The 23528-nt window shown below is 38.7% G+C and overlaps 1 protein-coding gene across 1 annotated transcript in view; it reads left to right on the top strand.

Annotated features, from left to right (window-relative positions):
• The window catches only part of LOC121369717 (TPR repeat-containing protein DDB_G0287407-like), a 41200-nt gene extending 26955 nt beyond the window's left edge, over positions 1-14245 (top strand). Inside the window, exons 16-24 of the mRNA XM_041494771.1 lie at positions 703-865; positions 1773-1868; positions 4547-4692; positions 5756-5855; positions 6377-6526; positions 9586-9704; positions 10536-10680; positions 13106-13220; positions 13998-14245. Of these exons, the coding sequence (XP_041350705.1) occupies positions 703-865; positions 1773-1868; positions 4547-4692; positions 5756-5855; positions 6377-6526; positions 9586-9704; positions 10536-10680; positions 13106-13220; positions 13998-14245 (1282 nt within the window). The remainder of the gene's footprint in view (positions 1-702; positions 866-1772; positions 1869-4546; positions 4693-5755; positions 5856-6376; positions 6527-9585; positions 9705-10535; positions 10681-13105; positions 13221-13997) is intronic.
• Positions 14246-23528: the final 9283 nt, after the last annotated feature.

Raw genomic sequence — 23528 nt, 5'->3', positions numbered from 1 at the left:
CCGAACATCCCAACAGCCAATGGGATGGCCTAAATTCTTCTACTGTATACTGCTCTCTAGTTCCGGTCACATGACTGTAACTTCCTTCTTTTTCCATGAGCGCATCGCACGGAGAACAGGAAGCGGGGAGGCCCGGGCGGGATGAATCTTGAGGACAGGTAATGTATCTATAAAAGAGAAAACACTCAAGTTTTCTCCAATGTGTTGAGTGTGTCGTTAAATAAAACATTTCTTTCTTTTTTTTCAAAATTCTGTTTGCTATTTCACGTTGTATTATTGTTTTAAAAATATTTAAACAAATTAATATTTTCAACTTTATATTTATTGTTAAGTTGTTGCATTTTTATGTTGTTGCATAAGTTGGACTATATTTTTCAGCGTATGATTAAATGAGTTTCATTGTTTGTAAGTGAAATGTTTACAAATCGTTCAACAATAAACAAACTGTACATAGCTTTCAAAATTAATGTTTTGTTACTGTAATTAAATGGGCAAGAAAAAGAATCAATCACTGTTGTGAGGTATAGATAAGGCAATTCTAACCCTCGGGACCAAATGTTTTTGTAAGGGCTCGGTAAACCTCGGCCCTCACAAAAAACATTTATTCCCTCTGGTTGGAATTGCTTTATCTATACCTCACAACAGTGATAGATTCTATTATTACAGTGTTCTTTAATTTTGGATTGACTGTTTTATCTTCAGTGATGCACAGTATGAGCTGTTAGAACTGTGGAAGTTTACCGAGGTTAGTTTCACGGATATAGCTGATCTCTACATTCAGTCGTTTGATGGGTTTATTGCTGATACATACTCTGACCAACAGGATATGCTGTCTTCAACAGGATCCAAATCTCCTGGTTACTTGGTAAGAATTCATGGACTTCAGTAACACACCTGTTGAATCGGGGTGGGATTTAGCTCGGTCGGTTGATTGCTTGCTTGAGGTGCTTGCGTCGCAGGATCGAATCGCCTGATTGGGGTTTTTTCTCATTCCAACCAGTGCACCACAACTGGTCAAAGGCCATGGTATGTGCTTTCTTGTCTGTGGGAAAGTGCATATAAGAGATCCCTTTCTGCATTACGAAAAATGTTGCAGGTTTCCTCTGATGACTACGAGGCAGAATTACTAAATGTTTGACATCCAATAGCTGATGATTAATTGATCAGTGTTCTCCAGTGGTGTCAAAACCTTTTGAATCATGATTTATTGAACTTTGAAATGATGGATGGATGTCTACTCTTAAACATGTCTATATTCAATTACCCTTTAGGCGTGTGCGCAGTCTGACTTGAGCAATTGATCTTGTCCAGCGCAGAGGATCTTTAGACCCATTATATTCACTGAAATCAAATGTTCATTCACTGCATTGCTTTTCTCCATTGTTTAAGGGGTTGGGTGTACCTAAGTGAAAAGCATTTACCCGAGGTGTAATTGGTTATAAGAATGATCCCCTTCGTGGACCCAGTAGGGGGTGGTTTTCTCTTCTGTCCATCATCTTATGACTGGTACGCTATGGTTTGTGCAGTTTTGTCATATAAAATATCCCTTGCAGCTTAACCACGACACCATCCATTCCTTTCCATCGTGTAGCTAACAGTTACTTCCCTTCATTTCCACATGGTCCAGGATATTTTCTTTGCTCAGTGAATACATGTTGGGCGTTTTATTAACTGGGACTATTGTTTACACATAAAATGGGCATGTTCTCTTACATAGCTCTAGTGTCATCAAGATTAATTGTATTCACAAAATTCTTGATTTGTCTTTTCAGTTGAAGAATTACTTAATTAACTTGAGACTGTTCATGGGTCTGACCGAATGCTCTCCAGGCATCAAAAAGATTATTTTACGCATGATGCGCCTACTGGTAAACAATGTGCTTAATATTGGTGTATCTATCTTAGAAATAGAGTGTTGTTTTGGGGGTTTTGTCTGGGGTTTTTTTTTTCCTTTAAGCTCCCCCAATAATAATTTTAAAAAATCACTTTAAAAACACTGTGTAGGGTAAAAAACCCACACATTATTTTGGTTTTGCTTTTTGAATATACCATAAACATAGCATAAAGACCAAGACATTTTTTGTTAGGACATCACAAACATATAGATAATGAGATAATTAAAAAAATATATATAATCAATTGTCACGGAAAATGTCCGCTATACTTGTTACTACAATTTAGGTGATGGAATTGATATATGCTGGGGTTAGGGATTGTTTCATGTATACGTAAAGAAAACAGACAATGAACAGGAATTAAATGTAAAAGTAGCAATTTGTTGGGTCTATCTCCGTGAGCACAATGTAGGTGCATAATCCTAATAATTTAAATCCTTCTTTAGTCGTATCATTCTAACCAATTGCATAATTGAATGCTGCAAACCAGTTATAACCAATCATCGATGATGAAATTCCAATCAATTCCCAACACTTTAACTTTCCATTTCTGAATTCCCTTCTGAATTTTTGTTGCTGTAATTATTGTTCTGATTTATTCCTGTTCATTCCTTACTCTTCTGCTGTAATTATTGTTCTGACTTATTCCTATTCATTCCTTACTCTTCTGCTGTAATTATTGTTCTCACTTATTCCTATTCATTCCTTACTCTTCTGCTGTAATTATTGTTTTGACTTATTCCTATTCATTCCTTACTCTTCTGCTGTAATTATTGTTACTGACATATATCTTTTCATTGCATACTGTTCTGCTATAATTATTGTTTTTGACTTATTCCTGTTAATTAGAAAAAATATATTTTGTCAAAGAAATGTGATGGAATCATTTCGATTCCATTTAGAACTTATATTACGGTACAGTTTCTTCCAGATACTGACTTTTATTCTAAATTTTAATTTTACTTATCTGTGATATTTGTATTTTTTGCACAGTTTTTTACACTGTGTTTTTATTTAACTCTTGAATTTTTATATTGCTGTGGCTCATCACTTTATTTGTTTACATTTACCATAGTTTGACACCCAACAGCCGATGTATTTTTCGTGCTGGGGTGTCTGTTCTATTTATTCTATTTATCTATTCCTATTAATTGCTTACACTTTGCTTTCATTTATATTTTTCACAGGTGCAGCTCTTTGTTTTTAATTCTTTGTACTTCTTTCGTGGTAGTTCTTTGAGGTAAAGTCATGGAGTAAATTACTTAAAGTAATATAATTCATTTCATTTCACCTTATTTTCATGCTTATATCCAATTAAGGTTCAAGCAAGCTGTCCTGGGCTGTCTGTCCAGGACAATGAGTTAGTTGTTAATTGTTAGTGATTAGTAAAAGAGAAGAGGGTGTAGTGGCCTTACACCTACCCATTGAGTCATTAAAATGCACAGTGGGTGGGAGCCAGTAACGGGCTGCGAACCCTGTACCTACCAGCTTTATGTCCAATGACTTAACTACGACACCACCAAGGCCGGTAGTAATATAATTAAATTATCTGCAATCTGATTGGTTGAATGGTGCTCACTCTGGATCCACTATCAGTCCTCTCATCTCACATTGGTACACCAAAGGTCTTGGTTTATTCTGTCCGGTCTATAAGAAAGTTATAAATGCTTAGACAATGTGTGACCGACCTCGGTGGTGTCATGGTTAAGCCATCGGACATGAGACAGATAGGTACAAGGTTCTCAGCGCGGTACCGGCTCCAACCCAGGGTGAGTTTTAACGACTTACTGGGTAGGAGTAAGACCACAACACCCTCTTCTCTCTCACTAACCACTGACAACTAACCCACTGTCCTGGACAGACAGCCCAGATACCTGAGGTGTATGCCCAGGACAGTGTGCTTGAACCTTAATTGGAATGTGTTGGCAGCTGTTTTACTCTCTCTCTCTCTCAAAAATAGCCGTAACTTGGACACCAAATAGAAGAGTAAGAGGTAAATCAATGTCCACCGAAGAGATCTGAACCACGGCCTGTCTGTATGAGAGTCCAACACTTTTTGGGATGGGATTTAGCTCAGTCGGTTGTTTGAGGTGCTTGTGTCGCAGAATCGAACCACCTCGGTGGATCCAGTCAACTGATTGAGGTTTTTCTCATTTCAATCAGTACACCACAACTAGCCAAAGACCATGGTATATGCTTTCTTTGTATACGATAGTCCAGTGCTGTACCCACTGAGTTAGTTAATATAGAGAAATTAGAAGCACTTTATACCACCACTACCACAATAGTTTAAAATGCTCTGAGATATTGAAAATTTGCGTAAACCATTTATGCCTTATGAAAAACAAATTCAGGTAACTCATTTTGTTTTAGGTAATCCATTATGAACATGTAAATGATGTCATAAATTCAAAGCGAGAATAAAAATGGGTTAAGCAAATTATACTTATACTTACGCTTTTTCAATTTTCAGAGGCCTGTGTTGTTAAACAAATAAGCTTTTTCTTTCCGTAATACTGACAAATATCATAATGTGGTTGTCACTTTATTTCAGGAGAATTGTGAGCATGAGGCCTGTGTTGTTAAACAAATAAGCTTTTCCTTTCCGTAATACTGACAAATATCATAATATGGTTGTCACTTTATTTCAGGAGAATTGTGAGCGTGACTTTGACGAGGAGAGTCTGGAGAGAGAGAAACATTCATTGCTGTACTCTCTGGCATGTAACTACTTGGACACTGGACGTTACGAAGAAGCAGAATCTCTTCATTGCAGAGTGAAGGATTATTTGGAAAAGTTTGTTGTTTATATTTAATACAATTTTTCCCCAACATTTAACCCATATTTTTTTTCTATAATATACTCAACAACGAAAGTTTAGCAAATATCTTTTATGACGTTTAAATTTGCCATTGTTGAATAAACTTAAAAGAAAACCAGGTCCTCCTGTTGTCTTAAGGCAAAGGTTTATGTTGTTAGTAAATGGTAAACATTTCAGACGTGAATACCAATTAATAAAAATAGGTTAATTTATAAATGTTACGCCATTTCTTTTAACATTAGCTAAACTTTATTTGTTGAGATTATGTATATACTATTAGTGAATAATTATTTCCAAATTAAATAGTTCTGTTTAACTTATTTCTGTTGTCATAAATGTGACAAATGTTTTCCATATATCTCTGCGTATTAGCCAACTTTTCCAGCGTTTTAATTAATTACCATCTTGGGAAGAGGAATAACTGGCCACATATAGTCAAGCAAAAATGTGTAAAAAAAAACCACAATAAAATGTCAGTATGTACGGAAATGCGATAAGAGGAAAATCCATTGAATACTCAAGGCTTCAAAAGCGTACCAATTTATTAAATTAAATAATATTTTTTAACTGCCTTAATTAAGTCCCATACCAGTATCATTTATTTGTTTGGTACACAATTTAAAAATTGTATTTATTTATATTTATTTTTATTTTATCGTGTCAGCTGTCTTTGGCTGAAGCCACTTATTAGTATTTGGTGCTAAATTTGTCACATGATCAGAATGGTCATTAAGTCTTTTGTCGCCACTGATATTTTGTCATCATTTGCAGATCTAATTGCTCATAACTGATAATTTTTATATACACGTCATATCTTTATCGGTATATCTTTCTTATCAGTTCATATAGGATCATGAAATCTTGTGTGCAAGTACAACTTGGGATGGTTGTGAGTCGAACAACATATGTAGGTTACCACGACCAATTTTCCATTCATTACTGCACGTTAGAAAAAATCATTGTCCAGGCCATATCTTCCTTATCAATTTATATAGGATCATCAAATGATCTATAAAAATAGTCAAATCTTTTTTTCAGATGTTTGAATAATGAGCCATCTGAGGGAATTGAAATATCGCTAGCAATGTCATACAATGGCATAGGACTTATTTACCAGCACCAGTATCAGTTTGAAAAGGTACATTTTCTAAATTAAGATTTCGTTTATTTAAAGGGACAATATAGATCTATAAAGTTCATCTATGAATAAAGATGAATATATTCATTGTGAAAAAACCCACAAAACAAAACATACAATATCATTTAAAGATCATAATATTTCCTGGAAAACAAATTGATCAATATTTGTATAATAATATTTCCTTGGAAATAAATTGACAGAAATTTGTAACACCTCACCCCTTTCTAAAATGTGAGGATTTCTGGACAGAGTGAGGTACTGAAATGGGCAAATGAACTGATTAAATTCTAAAAAACTGGATAAACCTAAACCAAATTTTTCAAAAAAGTACAGGTACTTCGCCAAGTTCAAATTTGAGCTAAATTTGAAGTTTGGCAAAGAACTTTTTTGGAAAATGTGGTTTAGTTTTATCCAGTTTTTCAGAAATTAAAAGAATTTAAATATAATTTTAATTTGTAATTGTTTTATTGTTATGTTTTGTATTTTATTTGGTTGGATGTTTTATTCTCATCAAACAGGCACTCCCGTGGCTGGAAAAGTCACTTGAGCTCCACAAAAAATTATGCAACACTAAAAATGAGGCTGAAAGTTTGCAGACTTGTGGCATGTGTTATCTGGAGCTAGGAGATATAGAGAAAGCTCTCAGTTTAACGGAGGAAGCCATCAAGGTAAAAAATGTCATATATAGTTCAATGGTAATGTTCATTTTAAGTGCACTGGGTTGTAGAATTGGTGTCCGATCAGAAAATAGACACATTTAGATTTTCCCATACTAACCAGTGCCATTGCAAGAGTAGCATAAGTGCCCATGTTAGACACCTAGAGTCATATTTTAAAATGGGGGGGCGGGACGTAGCCCAGTGGTAAAGCGTTTGCTTGATGCACAGTCAGTCTAGGATCGATCCCCATCTGTGGACGAAGTGGGCTATTTCTTGTTCCAGCCAGTGCTCCACAACTGGTGTAACAAAGGTCATGGTATGTACTATCCTGTCTGTGAGATGGTGCATATAAAAGATCCCTTGCTGCTAATCGAAAAGAGTAGCACATTAAGTGGCAACAGCGGGTTTCCTCTCTCAATATCTGTGTGGTCCGTAACCATATGTCTGACGTCATATGACTGTAAATAAAATGTGTTGAGTGCGTTGTTAAATAAAACATTTCCTTTATTTTAAAATGTGTTGGGGCATCTTTAAGCATGAAATGTTAGTTTGAAGTCTTAATACTTTGTTTAAAAGGGCAGTCACAAAGCTGGATAATGACCAAAATATTTATTCATTTTTCTTTTGAAATATACACATAATTATACCTTGAATTAAATGCTCACAAAAAATACATCCAATAATTTCATTTATTACTATTTTGTAAACTGATATTATTGCAAAACTCAGATTAACATGTGATGTCACAGTTTCAGTTTGAACATTTTAATATAAAACCAGTTTTCAGTAGAACGATTGGAGATGGATGTAGCTCAGTAGTAAACTGCTTGTGTGATAGGTCACAGGATTAACACCTTTTCAGTGGACACAGACCTCGCCATTTAAGGAGAGCTATCACTCTCGCTCCCCATCACTCCCCTGATATTGGTTTAAGGAGACTAATTTTAGCTGCCCTTGCTTTTTGAATTTATATGGGATGATTTCATTTCATTTCAAGTTATTTTCATGCTTATATCCCATTAAGGTTCATGCATGCTGTCCTAGACAAACACCTCCACTATCTGGGCTGTCTGTCAGGGACAGAGGGTTAGTTGTTAGTAGTTAGTGAGAGAGAAGAGTGGGGTGTAGTGGTCTTTTACACCTACCCTTTGAGTCATTAAAACTCACTTTGGGTGGAAACCTACCAGTCTTATGTTCAGTGGCTTAAAAGAATGCTAAAGCAAGGCTTTTGGACTGGTGTGCATATTCAACGATACATAATGCACATTATTGCTTAATATCAACAAGTATAATTGCATAGTTAATTTATAAAACGGTTAAATGTGACGGCTATTATATATAACGGGCGCAGCCATTTTGTACCATCCCAGTGAATATGCCCTCTGGCGAGCTGGTGGTTACGTAATACCTAACGTGTCATGTCAGGAATTAGTCTTCGAACTGAAGAAACAAAAGATACCTGATTTTTGCAGATGCATCGCAGTGTTCTGTAATAATATCTATCCCAGTAACACAGCAACGTGTATATGTGGTTTATTTTTCAATACAAAATAAACCACCATTGTCAGAGTGTTGAAATAACTGTATTATATTTTGTATATAAATTAACCCACGTACTGAAATAATAGTCGGAGTGTTTTCTTGTTTAATTGGTATTTTCTTTCCGTGGCCTGTACCTGTGGCTCTTGATTGGCAGGTGTATATTTAGACGGTCCCTAGACACACTAAAAAGACGTGCCTCTTTTATTAAGATCACAGGGTATTGTGTGATAACCTCAAATCGTAATGGGTTTACCAGCTTTATTACTGTAAGTAATTCTGTAAAACCCTTGATTAAGTAGATTTTCCCATCTAAAATCACAAAACTGACCAATTTAATATTCCCAGAGAAAAGAAAATTATCACTTGGGTATCGTGAGTGGTCGTTTTTGCTCGAACGTATCCTACCAATAGGCCTAATAATATGCATTTTGTCTTTGGATTTTTTAAAAGAAAAAAATACTATAACTCCATTTCGTTATATTGATGCAAATTGAAATATATTTAGTTAAATAGTTTATTATACTATCAAGTCATTTATCTTGTTTGACAAGTCAGGTTGATGAAAGCGAAGCGCCATGTCGTAAATTAGAGCATTTGTTTACACTGTGCATAATAGAGACGTTGGACCTGAGCTGACGTCACTTCGCCCCAAGCTATACCACCGGACATCACAAAACGAAATAAAATGGCTGCCCCCAGTTAGCAGGAATAATCAATGTTTTTTATTAATTCTAAAATTACGCGTTTTTCATTTGTTAAAGTGTCAGTATGTGTTGGTGGTCCGGGTATGCATCTTTCCAACACATAAGGCTCTTGTTGGAGTTTAGTTTACCTTTAAAGTGTCAGTATGTGTTGGTGGTCCGGGTATGCATCTTTCCAACACATAAGGCTCTTGTTGGAGTTTAGTCTACATTTAACCAAGACACCACCATTACCAGTATATGGGGTCAATATGGCAATACCTTAAATAGCTCTCCGTAATCTAATAGTCTTATTCAAATTACTTATTTACAACCGAGGGTGTAGGTTATACATCTGGCAAGAGGAGATAATTCTGCAGTGGAGGTTATGTCTCAAGGTCGTATAGCATTGTTGTTGTGCTAGTACTAGGTAAGTATGAATAATAATGAAAATTAGAAACAAATTTTCTAAATTAGGGAACCAGTGAATCACTCCTCTCAGTTTGTGTTCATGATGAGATCAGGGGACACGTTGGCTACTCCACAAATTGGATATCAAACACTGTAGTATGTGTTGTGTTATAATTGGATATCAAACACTGTACATAGTATTTGTTGTGTTATAATTGGATATCAAACACTAGTATTTGTTGTGCTATTGTGTGCTGCTGTTTGGTAGCCTATGTCATGGCTGTAGGATTCTTTGGCAACTGCAGACCAAATGTCACAGTTTGATACCTGTGTACTTGGGTGTTATTAAACAAACTTTCCTTTCATTTTCAGTTTTAACTGTATTTTTCTTACAAGTAATACAAAAACAGAATTGCATTGTTTTCAATTTGTTAGAAATTTGAAGAGGTTTTCTTTGGTCAAGTTCCTCATCAAATTGGATATGCCTTGACTAATTTGGGTATCTGCTACCGACGGCTTTGGAAGTTTGATGATGCTGAAGTGGCATATAAGAAGTAAGATAAACTATTCTGGTTTTTGCTGTACTTTTTATGCATAGATATTTTAGCTTCTAAAGGCTTTTACTTATTTTACTTTTTACTTGTCATGGCCACTTACAGAATAAATTTTCTGACATTTTTGACTATGTTTTTCACTCCCCAGTAATATTTAAGAATATAGTATTCTTTTATTTCTTAAAGAGAACATTTTGCTTTTATAAGTTTGATTACCAAACAAGTGCTAATCATTTGAAAATTGATTAGCTACTACTATTTAAAGTAATAGAATTGTGTAGTGATCTCTGAAACTTGCGTAGCAAACTACAACATGATATGGAACAAAATGTCCACTACTTAATGGAACATGTTCTCCTGTGGCCCGTAGAATGGGGTCATTCAACAATTACTGAAAAGAACAAATAAATAAACGTAATAGGCCAAATTTGTGAAGCCTGTTTTTCTTGAATGTAGGTATTTAATGCAGGTGTTTAAGCATGATAAATATATGTAGTTACATGCTTATTAGACAAAAACAGGTTTTGTCAATTTTCTTTAAGTGTGCCCATTCATGAAATACTTAAAACAAAATTAATTTTTAACAAGTTTTTTTTAGATTGAAAAACATATTATATATATATATATATACATACAAAAGAATTGGGCACAAGTTATCCAACTGAAGAGGCTCTCTCCTAATTACAAACATTAAATTGTACACCAATTGTGACCAATTTTCAATAAATAAATTAATCGGTCAATAAAAGTAAATGGTTGTGAAAAACTTTTGAAAGGGAAAAGAAGTGTTTTGACATTTAAAGAGAGTTAAGTGTAAGTTTTCTCTTTCAGATCACTGCAGGTGAAAGTGGCAGCTGTAGGATGGGATCACCCCAGTATTGCTGTGGCCTTGATGAACCTTGGCACTTTGGAATATATGAGGGATAATTATGACAAGGCAGAAGACTACTACAAACAAGGATGTGATATTTACCAGGTTTCTTATATTTGTTATTGATTGAAAACATAATTTATTGCAGAAACAAAAAAAGGTCCTCTCCTATATACATACAATATAATATTAATAACGACAGTTATGTATAATATTAATGTATACATATATGGATATACAAATTTATTTCAATAATAATAATAAAATTGAAAAAAGGAGAATAATATAAAATAGAATTTTGAAAGAAAGTAGTTATAGCTGAAAAGAAACAAGGATAGTACATGTGCAATCAAATCATTAGAACAGGGGTGGGGAAAAATAAAATTGTCAATCGGTCCTGCTTGATGTCATCATTAATGGAGTGGGGGAGAGGAGGGAAAAAGAAAGGAATAAAAAAAACACTTTTGTTTTTATCACATCAGTAAAAAAAAAAAAACACCCCACAAATTGTATATATTTTACATAATGGAATAAATAATATAAAAAAGGAATAAAAATTATGAATTTAAATCCCATATATGTATAAAAAGTACGAGTATTCAGTACTGTGTCCTGAAAATTAATAAAAGATCACACCGTTGAAGTGTTTGACAGCCTGAGCTAGCACATGTTTAGACAAAGAGATTAATAACGTCATCACTGATTGGACAGAATTTGACCTCTACTGGCTCTTGAGATAACCAGTACATGTAGCTGTTCTGCTTACTCTCACTTGTTAACAAAAAAGTGGAAACCTTTTGTTAATTTTAAAATCCTTTATAATTATTGGATTGACTACATTGAACAGTCAACAATAAATACATTTATAGATTATTTCAGTATATTTTATGCTATTTCAAGCAGTTTGTATTGCACAAAAGTCTCTTGCTTCGGACTGGGACACTCGACCCGACAAAGCTCCGTACATAGGTGTTGACAGGTGTTGATTGTAACCAGTTGCAAACTCTGGGTCCTTTGTTTTAATTGGAGTGTAATACCTTGATGGCTCTCTCACCAAGAATGGTGTTATTGTTAACGTCTGTTTAACCTCTTGACCGGCTCAGCAACTTTGACAAAATTAATGTCTAGCCTAGTGGCTGTGGATTGACACTACTGACAGGTAGTACTGTAGGTCCGACTTCAGTGACTGACGATATATACTTAGGCAGACTTCAAAATCACAGACGTCTTGCAACTAGCCATATTGACCACTATTTATTTATTATTTTAAATCATGCATGATATACCGATGTCTGGGCAGGCCGGTCCACTTGACGGATAAGAATTTGTTCCAATAATAGAAATGGACAGGTGCTTCGGACCGACAAGAATGACAAAAGTGGGACCGGCAAACACACGTTTTAAAAAAATAATTTCGGTCTCAGAGATCGAGAATCGGTCCCAGACCGGGAAAAAAGGGCTTTTCCCCACCCTTGCATTAGACTCCTATTTAATCAAAACAATGAATTTATGGTTGATACATTTTTGGACACAAATACATTTTTTTTTAATTATTAAGATCACTTAATGTATTTCGTCCATATAAAAGCACTTGTGAATTTATTGTTGTAAATGTTGTAGCAAGTTACAAAGAACCTGCCTTTGTTGTTCTTATTTTTTACATTGAAAGAAATAGTGGATATTTTTTCCTATATAGTATCCAGTTTCCTAAATAACTGTAGTAAATATTTGTTATTACACCTCCACCAACAAATGGTAATAGGCTGATAGGCACTGACTCCTACCTAAAGTTAGTTTTAATGAATGTGTAGAGTTATAAGGCAACTATACTAACGTCTCTTCCTATAAACACTGACAACTATCAATTAAACCCTGTCTTGGACAAATAATTTGTATGGTTTATTTCATACATTTTAAGGCCTCTGGTAGCAATAAGTTTCACAAGTGATATTTATGATATATTTCCATGGTCAACATTTCTTAGGTATTTTAACACAGGTTGGCTATAGTCCGTCCCATCCTCCTATAAAAATGTTTTTTGCAAATAATTTCAGTTTGGGTTGACGTAAAAAGAAAAGTGAAAGTGTTTTGGAAATAAATAAAAAAACTATTTTAGCATGCAATTTAGAAATCAGTCTGTTCAGAAATAAGTGACTTGTAGTAAATTTTATAGTATGATTAAAAGTTCTTCCCCGTGGGACAGACTTTAGTATAGGTATCCATCAGCATCAACTTCACAATGTAACGAAAACACTATTCAGATACTGGACAAGAATGTTCAGAATATACTAGAAATAATTTTAACGATGTGAGATCCGACTTCTTGAACGTGGAAGCTTGATTTTGAACAAATAAAAAACTGGAGCTAGTTTTGAACAGGAATGTGATTTTTAAACTTTTTATCCGATTTCAGTTTTATATAAATATTTTCTATTGGCTGTCAGTACATATTTTAAAATCTGTTAGACACATATTTGTAGCTTTCAGCAGTATTCTGTTTAATAAAATGTGTGTATTGTTTTTACTTTAGAAAAATGGCATTCCTGAAGACGATTTTACATACAGACAGTTGCTTGAAAATCTTGTGAATTCAATGATTTATTCAAACAAGTTTGAAGAAGTTATGCCGTTATTTTGGAAAGTTTGTAAGTACATGCATACACATATACTTGCACATGAATACACTTGCACATGCACATGAATACACTTGCTGTGGGACTGTTGGTACTACCCAGGATGGACAACCCTGTATTAAACCCTATCTTTAAACTATAACTATTTGAGATGGAAGTGTGGATTAGTCACAAGTGTTTTTAGTCCCCTACCAGTCCAACCGGAGGGGTCTATAAGTTTCATCTCCGTCCTTCTGTCCATCTGTCTGTCTGTCCGTCCGTCCGTCCATCTGTCCCACATATAATTTTTTGGATATTTTTTTAGAATGCCTTGAGATATTTTGTGTATAGCTTTATCATATATTGTTACATGATCAAGTTTGGCTTTCATGGCGATTTACTCATTTTTGATGGAGTTATGGCCCTTGGGTGATATGATTTTTTAGTTTTTCCGGACTTTTTTCCAGAAAGCCTTGAGATATTGACCTGAAATTTTGTGTATACTTTTATCACTTACTGTTACTGATCAGTTTTAATTTTCATGGTGATTTACCCACTTTTCACAGAAGTATAGCCCTTGAATTTAGTTCGGTAGGAGACATATATTGCTTTAGCAGTACTCTCAAAATGCTTGTTTAATATGGAAACTATCAACAGAGTCTATGTTAATTGTTATTTGTCGAGTAGCGAATTCTAGTTAACCTATTACACTTTTAAAATAGCATTTTAATTTTATATTTAGTATGGGTAAATTATAGGATAAATATATTTATTTCAAACACTGAAGTATATTGAAATCTTATGTCACAGTCAACATTATGACCAAACTGGACCTCATGGATCAGTGTATACCCGACATTTACAACCGAATGGCTGGTCACTTCAACAACAAAAAACAGTACGACGACTGCGAGAGAGTCATCCTGGCTCTGATGAACAGCAAGCAGAAAACCCCTGTGACCTACGTAATACTGGATCTTCTTGATGCTAACAAACCAAACGAAGGACGCACCAAGCGACCTTACGAAATGACTTTGGATTATGCCTTATCACAGTAAATATCTCTTTGTGGCAATTGTTTTTTGTCTTGGGTAACTCTTATTTCAACTGAGTAAATTTGAACCATGGACCTCAGTGTGGGTATAACAGTTTATGGTAGTTTAATGTCCAGAACAATGTACTTGGACCTAATATGAATAAAAGTATGAAAATTCATCAAATTACCAAATAAAGTTATGTTTTTAAGTTTGTTTTTATCCAGTGGTCCACTTAACCATACTTGAGTTGTTTCACTGAATATATTCATCTTGTATTTGAACAATAAATGTTTGTTTTTTCTAATACTTATCGAGATCCTAACATATTGCAGTTAGCCTTTCACATAATGTGAATATCAAAATTACCAACAGCTGTACAAAAATGTAATTGATAGTGTGTTGTCTTACATATCAGGCCCATACCTGTAGCTAAAAATAACTAGATGGCAGCGGAAAAAAGAATAGGAGTACAGTAATATATAGGGACTTCAATTATCTCACCACTATTGTTTTTACATTTCCGAGCATACAAACATTGGCCTATGTAGATATTAAACCAGAAACACAATTCTTACTTCTTCTTTTTTTGCTTTACAAGAAGAGAGTAGCCTTTGTGATGTCTTTGTACTAAAAACAAAATAACAGGTTTGTCATCTGGTGATCAATTTCACAAAACATCATAAGTTTACATCTGCGACTAGCAGTTATACAGGCATACATTTACAAGTGTTTGGCATCTATTTTACAAAGAAAATTACATCATTAAAGGAAACATGACACGAGACCATATTATAGCTCATTTTAAAAGAAAAATGATATAAAAATAATATACAAATAACTTTATAACAATAAAATACGTGTAGTTAACTTAAAATGAAGAAATTACGCTAATCAGTATCAAAGTACGATTTATGCATATTTCTTCGTGAGCGTTCCATTGTTGTTAACTGTTTATATATGGAGTAAAGGGCTTACGATCTTTTCAGTCCAACAGTGCCGTACTGCGCGGCCTTTGGGTGTAAAAATAAACAGTTTAAACGATCGGGATTGTCTTTTTATGGTTTTCCAAAGGATTGTATCCGAAGAAAGACGCGTGTATTTTATCGCAAAAGAAAAGATTGGACACCAACACCGCATAGTACTTTGGTGTCAGCCTATTTACAGCCCGGAGCCCGAACATTACCCGGAGACAAAAACAGTACTCGGTTGTGAATGCCGAGGTGTACATTGTACATATTTGGCACAAAGATACACCTCAGCATGATGTATTTATATATGTTAAAACAAAAATGTCGAATTTTTTATTTATTTATTTTTTTGGAAAAAAAAAGATTTTTCATGTTAGGGCTGTAGGCCTACATAACAAAATCTGTATTCACCGTCCGAAGAAGGAAACGTCAATAAGTAATTAAATATGGCATATACAGACATGGGATTTGGCATGAGGATACATCTCAGTACGATGTATTTAAATATGTTTTTAAAAAACGTGTAGAAAACAATAATAATTTTAAATAATGTTTTTAATCTTCGGGCGGAATACGTCACAAAAACGTTCCTCATCGCCCGAAGCCCCAAAGCAACACGAAGTTCAATACAAAATAAACCACTACTGTCGGTGTCGAAATAACTATTATGTTTCATCCATGGGCTGACTTGAGAATCGGAGTGTTGTTTTAGTTAATTGGTCCTTTCTTTCCGTGGCCTGCACGTGTGATTCCTGATTGGCAGGTGTATATTGCAGGGTATCGACCAGGTAAGTGATTACCACGGTCTAGACATACTTACAAAATACGTGCCAGTTTTTTTAAGATCACAGGGTATTATGGCGTAACCTGTCGCAACTATAGTACAATGTTAATGGACATTATCAGCCGCCCTGCTTCATTACTGTAAATAATGCTGTAAAACCCTTGATTAAGTAGACTTTCCCATCTAAAATGACAAAACTGACCAATTACGTAGTACCAAAGAAAAGAAAATTATCACTTGGGTATCGTGAGTGGTCGTTTTTACTCTAACGCACCCTACCAATAGGCCTAATAATATACTACTTTTTTTATGAGAGAAAAATACTATAACCCCATTTCGTTCTATTGATGCAAATAGAAATATATTTAGTTTAAAAGTTGATTATACTCTCAAGTCATTTATGTTGTTTTACAAGTCAGGTTAATGAAAGTGAAGCGCCTTGTCGTAAATTAGAGCGTTTGTTTACACTGTGCATACAGATTTCATTATGTACAGCCCGAACATAAAAAATGCGATATTTTCTAAAAAAAAATAAAAAAAAAAAATAAAAAAAATTTGTTCTACATTTATATTTTTTACATATTTAAATACATCATATTGAGGTGTATCTTTATGCTAAATATGAACAGTATACACCTCGGCATTAGCATCCGAGTTTTGGTTTTGTCTCCGGGTTACTTTCGGGCTCCGGGCTGTAAATTGGTCGACCGGTCTGGTCTGGCACCATCAGTTTCTCCACCCTCCGACTCGCTATCCGTTTTTCTATAGACATTACCTGTCCTCAAACAAGTGCACCTCCCCCCCACGCAAGTGGTCTGGTCCGAACATCCCAACAGCCAATGGGATGGCCTAAATTCTTCTACTGCATACTGCTCTCTAGTTCCGGTCACATGACTGTAACTTCCTTCTTTTTCTCTTCGCTAAAGGGTCTGGACGTCCTTTTGCTTGGCTCTGTTTGGAGTCAACTTTTATAAGACCTTTGGTTTTGTATTAGTGTTTGGGTGAAATGTTTTTCACCTTCGTTTTCATTAGCTTTCGTATGTTCTTTTCGCATATTTCACTTGACTTCCAAGCGTTTAATTACATGAAATGTTGTTTATATTGCCGGTTGTCGTGTCGGACGCCATTTGCAAAATGGCGTCTGTGTTGACTGGCTTTGTGTTTGGGTGAAATGTTTTTCACCTTAATTTTCGTTAGCTTTCGTTAGCTTTCATATGTCTTTCGCGTATTTCGCTTGACTTGCCAAGTGTTAATTACATGAAATGTTGTTATATCGCCGGTTGTCGTGTCGGACGCCATTTGCAAAATGGCGTCTTTATTTACCGGCTTTGTATTTGTGTTATGGTTGGTTTTTCTTTCTTTTCACAGATTGAAAAAATTACTATTATCATATCTGATAATGTTCAGGCGACTAGTTCGAGCGTGTTACGCTGGAAGAAGTTAGCCGGCGGCGACCCAGGTTGTCGTGTTCGTGTGGCCTCACTTCTAGATGCGACCTTTGTGCGGGCTTGTCTGATGTCGAGTTCGCGGCTTACCTGAAGGTGGTGTCAGCGAGGACCAAGAAGGTGGAATCTTCGAGGACCAAGAAGGTGGAATCTTCGCCTTCGATTGCTGACTCCGTGGCGGAAGAGTTACGTTCAATTCTACCGACCATGCTGGAAGAAACAATGGCGTCAATGGCGACCTTACCTAAATCGGCGAGTTCGGGGTCAGGTCCGGTTCCAGTCCCCTCTTCAGGGGGTGCGGCTTCTTCAGCTCCACCGTTACTTAAGACTTCGGATGACAGGCCTGCGGTCTCTACGCAGCCCTCTAAGAAGCCGGCTCATTCAGATAGACGCTCCACGGATTCCAAGGCTCACCGATCTTCGGCGGGGAAGTCCCCTTCGGCGCATCGGAGCCGGGACCGTAGCCGTTCCACATGACCTGTATGGCTCCCTACGGGTTCCATAGATCGTCAGCGCCAACCTTCAGTTGATGTGGCTTCCAAGGCCTCCGAGGGCTAGACGGGACCATCCACGGTCCGGTTTAACCAGCGGCTTCCATTACGGTACATCGATTGGCCTGTGCTCGAGTTCTACGAGACTTTGGTGATGAAGCGCCTGCGGCATCTGTCATTGAAGAGCCCGACTCTACGGACCATATGACTATGAGGGATTGCTTGGCGGCTGTCTACGACATGTTGCCGTCCTTGCCACATCCAACGACGATGTGGTCATCCGTTCCTTGGTATCCACACGGGACCGCCCACGGTCCGGTTCTCCGGTATCTCCATCGGGCCATGACCAGAGCGACTGGCCTGTTCACGGGTGCTACGTGACTTTCTGATGATGTATCGGTTCATGCGGTGCTGGAAGATCTGGATGCGGCGGACCACTTGTCACTGAGGGATTGTCTGGCTGTCATATCTGATATGCTACCGCCGCTGGCCCATCCACCGGTTTCAGCCAAGAAGGGTCCGGGTTCGATGATCGCCACGGAGGTTCCACCGGCAGATATCGGCATTCGATCGTTGGCTGCCACAGGCCCCCGTCGGTTTACACGGCTACCAGTAACTGGCCCGTGCGTATCGTTGTTCCAGCAAGCAGATGGAGCCCTGTAACGAATTGGAAAATTGCGTCATCGGCTCACCGTTCGGTACCGTCGTCCCTTGATCGATCGAAGTGGTGCAGTGTCCAGGGTTCCACCGGCTCCTGCCGGTCCGTGTACATCGTACCGTCCACACCAGTCGGCAGCTGATTCGGCGTTCAGGGTTACACCGGCTCCTGACGGGACCGTCCACGGTCCGTGTTTCCGATGCAGCCAGTACATTGGATCGAAGTGCCTGTGCCAGGTTACTGACCGATTTTCCAGATGATGCGTCGGCACCTTCCGTTATAGAAGATCCGGACGCAGTGACCCACATGGCTGTGACTGTTTGTCTCGCTGCGGTGTATATGCTTTCGTCACTTCACAGTCCACTCGCACCATTCTAGAAGGTTTCCGTTTGAGGACTGATCCGATGTCGGTTTACTTGAGTAGACTTCGTTTGTGCCGTTCCCCATTCGTCACAACGAACGTATCCGTCTTCAACCTATCCTTCAACTGTGTGACGCCGGCCTTGGATGACGCTGTTTTCCGGCGGGACCAGACGTCTTCCTAGAACTTACAGATTGGCACGTCCTGTCGATGGCTTCAGTTCAGCGTACATGTTGTACATGGCGACCATAACTCCTCATGTGCAGGATGCCAGAGGATATGCCTTGTTCTAGCCGTCGACTTTGATGTTGGTCTACCTTATATCTTCCGTGACGTCGATGTGCACTACGATTGCACACTATCGTCAACCGACTTGCCTGAAGCGATCCATTCTTGACTTTCAGCACAAGCCGGTAATCTTGGCAGACCTGTGGTCTACATACGGCTCTTTGCCGTGAAGGGGTCGACGTTACAAGCGTTCCGGGTTGGTGACGAAGAAAGTCTACTGGTCCGGTCACTTGTGTTGAGATCCCATGCACCGATATTCTCTTGTTCGAGGAAGGTTCAGCGACATTCGGCAGATCGTTCTCTATATCCGGTGGCGATGCAAGACAGTCGCTACTTCCGCTGGTTCCGGAAGTTATCCAGTTGCCATCACGTGGTACGGGGGGTTTTACCGTCACCGTTTTCCTATGGTTCATTGCGGCTTATCAACTCACTGACGTTTACTGTTGTTACCGCCAGAGTTCGTGACCGATGCTGTCTAGATGGTCTCTGCTGCTGTTTCGCACCGGGTGGTGTGACGGCCGTGGATTTTAGCCGGTTGCTGTTTTTTGCGTTGCTTCACTTCCAGGTATATCGGGCATGTAGCGTAGCGAGTTGCTACGCTGTCTTGGCTCTTGCCTGTATCACGGGGTCGCTGTTTCCGATGTCTTGATTCCTGAATCACTCTATTACTGTTTCATGAAGTATCATTGCAAGAGTAATTTTGACGTCGGCGCAACATTTTATGCTTAGAGGTCGCGGTATCCAGTTTGTTTCTGAATCCATGCATTCAGTACAATAACGCAGATTTGCTGATCCGGTTACCAGTCGCCTTGCAGTCCAGTCCCTGTTGGTGGCTGTGGTTTCCAGATGAAGCCGATCTACACATCAACCTGTTGGAGATGTTGTCAGTTACGTCATCTTTCATTGGCGAGAGATGCTGTCAGGCGCCTCTCTCATGGTAGCCACAGACAGTACTACCGCGGTGGCTTATATCAACCGTCAGGGCGGAACCCACTCCAGCAGTCTGCTGCAGTTGACTATCGTCTCTACAAGCTGGTTGACGAGATTCCGTTGCAACTTCGGGCTCGCCATATTCCAGGGGTTTCCAATGTACTAGTCGACACACTGTCTCGGCCGTCGTCTCCACAGCCGACGGAATGGATGCTCCATCCCGAAGCGTTTCGATGGGTGTGCGACAGACTTTGGACACCAAACATCGATCTCTTCGCCACACGATTCAACCATCAGCTGAGGGTTTACGTGTCTCCGGTGCTGGATCCCGAAGCTCTGGATCTCGACGCCTTGGCCATCAGCTGGGAACAGATGGACGCGTACGCTTTTTCCTCCACGAATCCTCCTTCCAAGGGTGCTTCAGAGGTTTCAGCTGTACCATTGTCGCCTGTTACTCATTGCTCCAATGTGGCCATCCAGGATGTGGTATCCAGATCTAATACGTCTTGCCGATCCACATCCTTTACCGCTGCCAGACTGGGATCATCTGTTGCTGCATCCCACGTCAAGACTATACCATCCACGTCCGCAGTTGTTCCAACTGCACGCGTGGACTTTATCGCCAAGAGTTTTGAGAAAGAAAGGTTTTTTCTTCACAGTCTACGGCGGCCATTTTGAAAGCGCACAGATCATCTACTACTAACGTCAGATGGCTTTGCTTTCACCGAGGGTGTTTCCGGCAAAACCTCAAACCTCAGACGATCCAGATACTTCGTCTTGCTGGGTTTTTTGGCTGTATCTGCGGACCACTTTACGATTAAAGGGGTCTACCATTGCTGGGTACGTTTCGGTCATCGCTACTGTTCGTGATGTCGCTACTGGAACGAAGTTATCGGGTATTCCTGAGATCCATAAGATGATCAAAGGGTTTCGCCTTGATGATCAAGTACACCGGTTTTCGGCCACCAAGATGGGACCTGAATCTGGTGTTACGAGCGTTATCGACCGCACCTTATGAGCCGATCGAATCCTCTTCCCTGCAAGACTTGATGCGGAAGACGGTTTGTTTTTACTCGGTTTTGCCACGGCTGCCCGTGTCTCAGAACTCCATGCTCTTGATGTAGACTTGGTACGTTTTCACCAAGATCGGCGTGCAGTCAACTTGGGGTTACTCATGAACTTTGTTGCAAAGAATCAGTTTACCAGACCAAGCGCCTCGTTCGTATGTTGTGCAGGCCCTCTCCTCTATCGTTGGTCCGGCGGACGTTGAGGACTTGGCGTTGTGCCCTGTCAGAGCCCTGCACCAGTAACATCGAGAGGACCAGATCTTTTCGACAACATCGCAAAAGACTTTTCCTTTCCTGTAACCAGAGTCGGTTGAGGGACCTTACCAAGAACACGGTGGCCACCTGGATCCGGTCTTCTATCCTGACCGCTTATCAGAAGGAGGGTTTACCTGCTCCGTCTGCTTCTAATCCGCATGAACTCCATGCCTTGGCTGCCACGATGTCCCTGCACTGCAACACACCCATTCAGCACATTATCACTGGTTGGTTCTGGGCTACGGACTCCATCTTCGCCAACTATTATCTGAGGGATGTCACCACAGAAGACGTTGAGGGGTTCCATCATCTGGGTCCGGTTGTTGCTGCACAGACTCTGTTGAATACAAGCCGTCCTCGTCGCCGTTGATGTCTGTCTGATTCTGGGCTGCATACCGAGATGTCCATCGAATAGACAGATGAGGATTGCTTAGACTTTTGTTCTTTTGCACAGTTCACGTACTGGTGCCGGAACTTTTGTCTCGATAACCTTTACCCTGCACTGCATGTGGTTATTGGTTGTCGTTATTGAACTAACAGATCTTTGGTGTACTAGACAGAAAACACTCGGGGGTCTTGTTTTGTGTTCAATGTTCTGACGGATGCACCTCATTAGGTTGTCGCTTGTTTATTGAAAAACTATAACACTTCAATACGTGAGGGTTACCTAACACCTGCATCCCTGGTGGCTACGTCTTCCCACCCTGTCAGAACCAGCATGAGATGTGGCTTCCTTCCTCCTGGTCCATGTTTTCTAGGAGCCGTACCTGCCACTGCTGACGGGATGCCACCATTCTGGTTGTTGTTACTAACATCACCTGCATTGGTCTGTGACGGGCATCCCTAGGATGAGGCTTACCAAGGTTGGGCCTTATTCTTCCACTAGTCAGCCTCTTTCCGGTTGGGGATTTATCACAAGCATCTACGGATCTCGGCACCCACCACCATCTGTTGAATGCTGCACTTGTTTGAGGACAGGTAATGTCTATAGAAATGGAGAAAACTTGAGTGTTTTCTCTTTTATAGATACATTACCTGTCCTCAAGATTCATCCCGCCCGGGCCTCCCCGCTTCCTGTTCTCCGTGCGATGCGCTCAGGGAAAAAGAAGGAAGTTACAGTCATGTGACCGGAACTAGAGAGCAGTATGCAGTAGAAGAATTTAGGCCATCCCATTGGCTGTTGGGATGTTCGGACCAGACCACTTGCGTGGGGGGGAGGTGCACTTGTTTGAGGACAGGTAATGTATCTATAAAAGAGAAAACACTCAAGTTTTCTCCATTTTCTTCAGTATCACTGTTGTAAGTAAATGTGTGTCTTTCTTCATTTACTAACAGCTCATATTGATACGGCAAAACGTTTTGCGAACGAACACTCATTGTTTTGGTAAGCTGTGCAAGTCTTAGATTCTTTATGAGTGGTACAGACTAATGCTTTTAAGTGTAAGGCTTCAGATCAAGCGACGCGTCTCTGACGTCACGGACCTCGTGATGCCCTGCTCATTAAAGATCGGCAATTTCCGCTAAGAAGCTCGTATCTGGGGGTTTCTTTTATGGAGATATTTTTTAAGTACTTAATTTTTTATAATTTTTTTCTTTAGGTGATCAATTTATAATTAATTGTACATGGTTTGGTGCCAAATATGGTTTTAACGTGGACATGTTTCCTTTAAGGAAAATGGAGCATTTTAGGGACAAAAAAATGAAATATGTGTATTTCTAAGTATATTGTTGTACTATAATAGTTAGAAGAATTGTGGTTTAGTCATAGATTTATGTTTACATGCAAACCTAGGCTTACAAATTTTTGTGAAATTGGGCCCAGGATTTTGAAATTTACCACTCTTGCCTTCGAGGGATCCAAAAGAGACCAACACCGTCCTCTCATTAACACACTACAACGATATGATATTCAGTTCTAGAACTGCAGAATCAACCCTATTTTTTCACACCTATATTAAATAGCTTTTTGGTGGCATACCTCTTTCATATGGCATAACTCACATGATATCAGTTCTGATTCCAACAAAAAAATAAAACAAATGGTATTACTGGTACCC

The sequence above is a fragment of the Gigantopelta aegis genome, chromosome 4 (assembly GCF_016097555.1).
Source record: "Gigantopelta aegis isolate Gae_Host chromosome 4, Gae_host_genome, whole genome shotgun sequence".
NCBI classification, from domain to species: domain Eukaryota; kingdom Metazoa; phylum Mollusca; class Gastropoda; order Neomphalida; family Peltospiridae; genus Gigantopelta; species Gigantopelta aegis.
This window is presented reverse-complemented; position numbering and strand designations above follow the sequence as displayed.